This window comes from Hyposmocoma kahamanoa, unplaced genomic scaffold (genome assembly GCF_003589595.1).
Source record: "Hyposmocoma kahamanoa isolate Upper Pololo Valley unplaced genomic scaffold, ASM358959v1 99569, whole genome shotgun sequence".
Lineage (NCBI taxonomy): Eukaryota > Metazoa > Arthropoda > Insecta > Lepidoptera > Cosmopterigidae > Hyposmocoma > Hyposmocoma kahamanoa.
Genome location: NW_020655953.1, coordinates 4,308 through 13,570, shown reverse-complemented (window position 1 = coordinate 13,570; position 9,263 = coordinate 4,308). Strand labels below are relative to the sequence as shown.

The window sequence follows — 9,263 nt, the reverse complement described above, 5'->3', positions numbered from 1 at the left end:
TATGAAAGTGTTAGGCGAGTTATTATATCCAAACCAGAATTTTCCATAGAAATCTTCACTACTGCATTTCTTTTTCTTTTTTCATTACTATCTAAAAACTAAAACTGTATCCCCGCGTAAAGATGCTGACAGCGTTCCCCCTTTGTATGGGTAAAGCGTTGGGCGAGGTAGCTACTGCCTATTAACTTTTTAGATAAAATTTTGTACTGATGAAGAGCACCGGGAGCCCACGGGCCACGGGTTTCAACTCCAAAGACTGTAAATAGGTAGTCGAAGCCAAAGTCCTGGTACTTGTTACTAAATGGATAAACAAAACAAATGTTATTTAAGTTTCAATTAGAATCGTATGCATGGAAACCGATACGACTGGAGGCAATGAAAGGATAACCTATCGCAAACTCGAATTTATTTTCCGAAATAACGTTACGTTTACAAGAAAGTTTAAGTTGCAAAAGGAGAACGCTACCAGCATCTTGGGCACCTTGCCGCGGGGACCCAATTCTATTCATATAATTTAAAAATCCTAGTTTCACTTTCTAGTATATAAGCTTTTATTCTACCTTACCTGTAATATTATCAAAATAAAAATACATCTCCTAGTTATATAGTGGATGTATCTAAATCCTTGCCAATAATAGCGGATTAAAACGACCCTGCGTGGTAATTGTTCTATTCTGTTATCTTAAAATTGTAAAGCGAAATTATCAAATGCTAATCTTTAAATCGTAAAATACGACATAAAGGATATTATTTTCAGTATTTTTCAGCAGTTCGGTTCTACTCACAGAGCAAAGAAGCCAAATTGAGTTGGAAAGACTGTTGAGTTATTGGATGCCATCATGATTGGTGTGTACTTATTTTTTTTCTTTTAGAAAGTACATTATTTTATAAATATATACTATGTACATAATCAGGGTTATGATAACATTTATTAATTTACTCTCACGAATTCAATAAAAAAAATTAAAATAAATTCCGAAAAACTTCCGAAATGGATAATTTTTTCAAGTTCATTCGCATTTGGGACTCTGTGAACCATTCAACAAGTTTTCTATGATATTAAGTATTTAGTTAATTATTACTCTTACTTACTTCATGCAAATTATTGTGGTATTATATTTTAAATGAATCCATTTCATTTAATATTTATACAATTTCTATTAAATTCAATTTCAAATTTATATTTTCAGAAACTCATATTAGAATCCCATTCTGAAATAATATATCTATCTTTTTTGTAGTGAAGCTACTTATATTACTGCCGCTAGTGGTGACCATCCAAGCCAGGCATCAAGAAGATGACTACAGTGGTCCGTTCCTACCTAATGGCTGTCCAACCGATTTCGAGGTCCATTGGCTCCTACGACACGATACCGAATGCAGTAAATTCTACTATTGTAATTTCGGAGAGAGGGTAGAAAGGGACTGTTCCGATGGTACTGTATTTAACTACTGGGCCAACCCTGGACCGGTAAGTATTTTTTGTTTACATACCATTATTATCACCACCATCCACAGCCCGAATTCTCCCACCGTCAACCGACAATCCTGTGCTCATCTTACCCATCTACGGCCCACCACTTTGACGATGTAATCCACCCATCTCGCTGTCGTACGTCACACGTTTCTTGGCCACCATTCAGTTATCGCTTTCCTCCATTTGTATTCACCACGTCATGCAATATACTGAGCTCCATTTTGAGCACGTTATCCTATCTCCTACGTCCTGGATCTTAGTTCGTTTTCGGATTTCGGAATTTGGAACTCGATCAACAAGTTTGACTGACTCACTCTATGTCATAAAAAATAATACGAAGTACATGAAACAAATTATGTATATGTGGAATTTTATAACGCTCCTGTTTAAGCATAGAACATTAATCCTCTCTCCTGAAAAGTTATAATTTTGCAAATGTAGGCTATTTACACCAACGTTCATGTTCTCGATGATCCCAAACTCACAGATGGTTTAGAGTCGCCTAGACTTCAGAGTGACCTTCACTCTCTATGTGTGTGTTCTACCGTCTTTATAATAGGGAGTGCTCAGAGTAACTTTTCGTAGAGTTCATTCCTACATCATCGTTCCCTGACAACGTAAGACTACGCTGGCATCACGTTCGTTCATCCCTCGAGCCTGCAATATGTGGAATGGTCTCTCTCTTGAAGTTTTCCTTTGCGCTTTGAGATGAGATTCCTCAAAAAGCATGTCAACAGGGCTCTCAAAGGCTGGCAAGGCATAGACAGCTCATTTCATGTTACAGATGTCCATGGGCGACAAGGACCTCCCATCAACTGGCTCGTCTGCTCTTTCGCTTCCTTTTATAATAAAACTAACTTACGCAGATATGACGCATACTCGGATCATTTTCGATTTCCTGCTTTGAGACAAGGGTATTGGGGTTTGCATTTAATTTCACTAATCGACCCCTGATCAGAGGAACTTAAAAAAGAAACAAAATTCGATTGCTGAAGAGGTTGTATGTCACAATTATCATTATTAAACTTGACTAACTTGTATTTTATTTGAAGGTTTGCGACTGGCCCAGAAACGTGGATTGCGATGCTCTTTACCCACCACCAACCGAAGACTCACCAGCACCAACCGACGGCACAACTACATCACCAGACACATGCCCACCCACAGGTACATGCCCACCACCACCTGACTGCGATCATGACTGCGAAAGTGACTGCGTTAAACCATGGCCTCACGCAACCGATTGCGATAAACTCTGGATATGCAAAGATGGCGTGGCTACCGTAGTTACTTGCTCTGAAGGTCTTCACTTCAATGCTGAGACTGGCACGTGTGATTTCATTTGTAACGCCGGCTGTGTAAGGAGACATCCACAAACTACGTCTCATTGGCATGGTGTTCAGTTCTTCATGCCCTGGGAAGCGGTTGACGAGGAACTGAGAAATACTCACCACATCCGAGACGAATCGACGACAAAGAAAATTAATTCTCTGTTAAGACGTTAAAAGAAAAAAAAACTGATTTTGTAACTTCGTAAATAAATACTTCAAAGAATCAATTTTACGACTGTCTTTTATTGGTAACAAATAGAGTTAAAAAAGCTATAATTTATAATATATTTAATTGTTTATCAGGAACAAACACACAAATCACATTTAATAAAAAAGAAAACACAAAAAAAGGTGTTTATTTCTGAAAGAAATTTCTTTCTGCAGATTTAAATAACGGGCACGTGCTTTAAAAAACAAAAAATATGTAATAATTATTTGTCATTTACTTCAAACTAATTTTCATATTTAGTTAGTATTAACAATGTTCTTATTCTATGACAATGAAATTTTATTAGTTATTTAATGGTTATTTATTTAAGATTATACATAGTAACTCTGGAAAGAATGCGGGCAAGTACATTTACAACATAACAAATTGTGCACGTAGAACATATTATCTATTTCTGCTGCCAAGCATGCATGTCAAGCATTACTGTGTTCGGGTAAGGGTGCTGGTGAAATTACAGGCATATGGGACTTGTCAATTTATGTCTCAAGGTGACGGGTGCAGTGGCAGTGCCACTGTTATGGACAGGCGTGTAGCTTATCAGGCGCACGACTTGTTCGTCCCGTCAGTTGACTTATAAAAAAACAAAAGAAAAGCTCATGGTAAATTTTAAATTAGATTTCGCACATAAATTCCGAGAAACTCAAAGATGGATTCGAACACGCTGCCTCTGAGAGGCGTAGGTTATAATATAAAATATCCCGACACCTCCAATGAGCTCTACGCCTATTTAATATTTGAACCAGTTCTATTTTGTTCAAAAAATTCGTATTTTTGTTTTTTGTTTTATTTTTCTTTTTTCAAAATTCAAGGAGCGTAATATTAGAAAATAAGCATGGCTGTTTACAAAAAAAAAAATGGCCACGAAAATAAAGTTAGTGTTCATTGATGCCAGTGGAATTGGTCAGAAAAAGGAAGAAAATAAAGACTCATTCTCCTTATACTGCTTATCGAAGGTCAATCCAAGGCGCAGATATCGCCTACCATTGGCAAATCCCTCGGCAAAAACAATTTCGTTTCTGTCATATTTACTATTTATAATCCCTAAAGAATAAATTCCAAACATAATTAATCTTTTTTAAACCAAGGATAAGTCACGAAATGATTGCGCGGCTTAGTGTAATTCACACTCACACATTCACACCCGTATCGGTATAAACATTTGTTTAATTAAATTGAGAGATTAAATTATTAATGAATTGTAAAAACCTATTAATTACGATTTGGGATCACGATGGATATATACAATCATGGCGACAGCAACTTGCAATTGACAACCTTTCAGGAAAGCGGTTTAAAGTTTCTACCTTAGAATAATAACGCATAGAAACCTAGCCCGCACACGCTAAGAGAGGCAAATTGAAGCGCTCCCAAAGGGCCTACATTAGCGGGCGGGCCTTCAGTGCTCAAGGTCAACTTGCACCGCGAACAGCTCCAGAATTTTAGCTAAAAATGACGAAATGTGCGGTAAAATAGATACTAACATCACATTCCACAAGGAAGTAACGCGTTTCAACTTGTATTTTTATATAAATATTCACTAAAACCGAAAATTAACCTACTACTAAAACTAACCTACACGAATTTGATTTTTGCCTCACTTGTGACAGTTCGTTTGATATGAAACTATCATTCTATGCGTTATTATTCTAAGGTTTCTACTAACAAAATTAAGACTCTATAAAACCTCAAATGGTTTTTGTTGATTAAAAATAACAGTGAACGTGTTGGATAAATCACTTTGCAAAAGTTAATTATAGTGAAATTGATGATATACACTGATTAGTAGGTGGTGTGAAAACACGATACCTAAAAATTTTCACTATAGAAAAAAAAATGCAAATTTACCACGAAATTTTACAAGAAAACCGCTGTATTCAATGATTTTTTGATAATAGAGCACGTATACTACATACATTTTCAAATGGTTTTAATTTCGTTTGTAAAAACGAAAAATGGAAAGGGAAAAATTGGTGAGGAGGTAATGTCCAGTCTTAACACACACTCACAGCCCCGCGCTAGGGAAACCTGAGTCGCGAATGCCGTGGAAACCCACCTTTACAACCATAAAGGTTCACCATATAAACAGCTTCTGAGTACTTGGATGAGAAAAATCCGTGACCCGTTTAGCTCCTGCAAGGTGCTTCGTTAGAAATAATTGTAACTTTTTAATTGAAAAAACCGACTTTAAAATTTTTCTTATCGGCTTTTTTCGATTTCCATGTCATCATCAGATTATTGGTGACAATGGGTCTGTTACGGACCTTTGCACATTTTATATTTTTTCTTTTTTTTGGTACTGTCTTTTCCATTGGAAAAGGCAAACTTATACAGCCAAGACTTCTTTCTTGGATTCCATTACAAAATGTCTTCGATAGTGCTTCTTACGAATTGATATAAAATTGGATAACATTCTTGATTTTTCTGGAGATCTGGTCAAAGTCAAAGTCAAATATTATTTATTCCATAGGTAAAATAAATTTACACTTGAAAACGTCACATTGAAGCTTAAGCTACTGTTCGTTCACTACGCTGACCTCCCTGAGAAGAACGACCAAGAAACTCTAGGGATTGCTCTTTTCAAATAAACTTAAATGCTATGGAATCAAATTTGTGTGGATTCTGGAGCCATGTCGCCTTTCCATACATCTTTATCTAACACGTAGTCTTCAATTTTGTAATATGATTTTTCGATCAAAATATTTTTAATGTAGTTTTTAAACTTAGGAAATGATAAACTTAATATACGCTCCGGAATCTTATTGTAAAAACGTATACGGTTCCCCATAAAAGAGTTGTTTACCTTGGTTAAACGAAATCGTGGTACCATGAGTTTGGACTTAGCTCTAAGGTTAATATTATGGATATCTTCTTTCTTATTGAAATTATGTACATTTTTACGGGCATATAAAATATTTGAGTAAATAAATTGGTAAAGAAAGCGGGCTGTTTTCATTTCTGATTATCCTCGTAACGGTGATTCGTTGATTACACGTATTGTGTCAAGTGAATATTCGACTTGCGGAAAATAAATAGTAATTTGTGATAGGCGAAATAAACCCTTTCAAACAAACGAACAATTCAAAATTGGTCCGAAATTGATAAAATTCGAAGATTTCCTTCGATTTTCATGGGAGGAGATTTCATCAGAATACGACTTAGTGACAATGGGACCACCAGGAATGTACACCCTTTCAAAAAAAAAAGAATTTTCAAAATCGGTCCACAATTGACGAAGATATCTGAAAACATGCATACAGCCGAACGTATAACCTGTAATAAAGATAATAAAGATAAAGATAAATTTATTTCAATATAACTTAATCTAAATATAAGTAAAAAAAAAAACAAAAACAAATGTAAGGGAAGCTAATATGCAATTGGTAGAAAATAAAATAAAAATAAACCTTTTAAATTATTATACAAATCATAAAGCTATACAATTAATTATTAGAAGCCTACCAGTATAGTTGCGATGCCTAAACTAAGTACATTATTACCTGTATCTTAAGCATCTTGTTTGTGCACAGATTCATTATATTAGTGCTTAAAAACAAAATAGCTATATTTAATTAAGAATAAAACAATTAGCTGTTACAATATATATATGAAATAACTTCTAGTAAACCTTCTGTTTCACCATAGTTTTTATTTTTAAGCCAGCGTTTGACGGTCTTTTTACATCCCATCTTATTCAAGGCATGAAAATGCAATGTTGAATTTAATTTGTAGTAAAGTAATGTACCAAGGAAGCAGAAGAATCTATGAGAGTGTGATGTGCGAAGTTGTTCACGAGAAGAGAAGGTATTGAGTCGTCTTTGGCAGGATGAGGACTTAGACTCAAATGGAGTGATTGAGTGTTTGTAATAAATGTATAATAAGACTTTATTTACAAAGAACCACCCATACAGTTTCTTGTTCATTCTTTTCGGAGAATCTGCCTTATGCAATAAGCTATACCCATACAGTTTAATAAATATAACTATTTCTTTTTTTTAATAATATCAAGTGATGGGACGAACGCGCCTGATGGTAAGCTACACGCCTGTTCATAACAGGTGCAGGGACACTATGAGCTCTAAATCGCAAAGATCTGAGGGGCCCTGAGACATAAGTTGACAAGTCCCATGTGCCTGTCTTACCCTTCAAAATCGGCACGCAGTTATGATAACATTAGTGCTTGGCGGCAGAAATAGATAAGGTGGTACATATTGGTGTGTATCATAAAACAAAAAATGTAGAAAATGTAAAACTTCTCCCGGTCGAGGTCAGACGGTCGCCTTCGGTTCGGGTTTTCAAGGGTTCTCTTTTGAAGTTTTGGGATTGTTCAGACTCCACATGTTAGAGCTTTTGAAATATTTATTTACATTTGATATATTTATTTATAGTTTTATTTTGTACATTCAATTTATTATAGACTTTGTATGTATTAATGTATCAACATTACTTAATATATATATATATTCGTATGTACATTTGATTTATTAAATTTATCTGTGTATTTATTGAGTATAGTATATTTCATATATCTATTTTTAGTGCCACCCCAAAAACCAACTTTCCTCTCAGATTTTCAAAGGTTAGTTGGAAGAAATCTCTTTATGGGATAAGCTCGCCTTTGTACACAAATATTGAAATTGTTTCTGAAAATTTGTAAGTTACTTTGTGGTACAATAAACTGTTTAAATAAATAAATAAATGTAGTAAAAAGTAAGAATTGTAGCATAGCATGTAGACTAAGTGTAGTAAAGAAATGTATTACTGTAAGATATAATTATGTAAGAAGCGCGTAAAAGAAAATAAAATAAAACTGTGTTGTTGTCCACCCAGTAAATCCCGTAAGACATAAACTATGGAAAGAAATAAAGTAGATAGAGATATATATTATATAGAAATAGGCTGGTATGTCCCACCGGCAAAAGTATGAATGAAGATGGATGATAGAAAGAGCCAGTATGAGGTATAAAAGTGCGAGAGGCATAAATATATATATAAACAAGGAGCTCTACTGCTACTAAATATTTCAAGTGTAATTTGCTTATCTATAAAATAGTTTATTTGGCTTTGATATTGCGTTTCTTTTTAACCGACTCAAAAAAAATACTGTGATGCCATTAGTGAACCGATTTTGATAGTTCTTTTTTGTTGGAAAGAAGATATCTCATTATTGGTTCCATTTGAATTTGAAGAAAATATTCGACCTCTTAGGGTAGCAAATTAGGGGATGAATCAGGCTTATTGGAGTTCAACCACTTTCCGTTAACCGTTTTCAGTAAATCTTGGCAAATAGATGTAAAAAAGTATTACATCATTTATTATCCAAAACAAACTACAGCCTCGGTCTTTAACAATATTATATTATAATTAGAGGAACAAATTCTTCGTTCGTTTTGAAAAAAATATCAATCAAAAAGATTTTTTTTTTAATTCTTTATTTAAGTAAGTTACATATGTAAACACTAAATTACACATTACAACATCAAATTTTAAACACTATATGAGGCTAAATACACCTATCAAAGTTTAAACACATCTTTATAAAAATATTTCTTATTACGTCATAAATGCTTAAGTACGGTAATTACAAGACGTAATCGTAAAACTAGGATTGTAGTGTGAATCATTGTAATTGATCACTTATAACCTATTAATTCTTTTCATATTTTGATTTGTTATAATTTAATACAAACAAATATAAGGTAGAGTGCAAATAAAATTATTTGCCGAGCTCAGCGATCGAATTACGACCAGTAAGCGACGAGAACCGTCCCGCAGCCCCCGCGCTCATGCACTGCAGGGCGCTAGCGGGGCCGGCGGGCCGGCGCTTGTGTGTGTATCAAAAAGAAATTAAAAATGGAAGTAAATTAATTTGCTACTTCGCGAACCCAGTGAGGGTTTAAATTGCGCAAAATAGATGCGCTTGTGTTGAATATTTTTTCATGCAGGTAATTTTCCCACCCCCAACTACAGTCACAAACCACCACCAAAAATATACCCGACACGTGTTTCACCTCTCCACGAGGCATCCGCGGGGGCTGTTGATTGCTCGACACTCGGCCGAAGAAATTGTAGAATTCTTTTTCGCAAATAGGAATATTTATAGACATGTAAAGTGTAAAAATATAATAAATGCTTAAATACTAGAAACTAAAGTCAAGATTAAACTAGATAAATAAAATTGCATCCCCGCGGCAAGGTGCCCAAGAAGCAAATAACGTTCCCACTTTGT

The 9,263-nt window shown here is 34.8% G+C and overlaps 1 protein-coding gene across 1 annotated transcript; it reads left to right on the top strand.

Moving 5' to 3' along the window:
• Positions 1-755: 755 nt before the first annotated feature.
• Positions 756-3,043, top strand: LOC113239114 (peritrophin-1-like). Its single transcript, XM_026475979.1, has 3 exons — positions 756-846; positions 1,242-1,471; positions 2,530-3,043. The coding sequence occupies exons 1-3, from the start codon at positions 840-842 to the stop codon at positions 2,980-2,982; spliced, it is 690 nt and encodes a 229-aa protein (XP_026331764.1). The 5' UTR covers positions 756-839; the 3' UTR covers positions 2,983-3,043.
• The last annotated feature ends 6,220 nt before the right edge of the window (positions 3,044-9,263 follow it).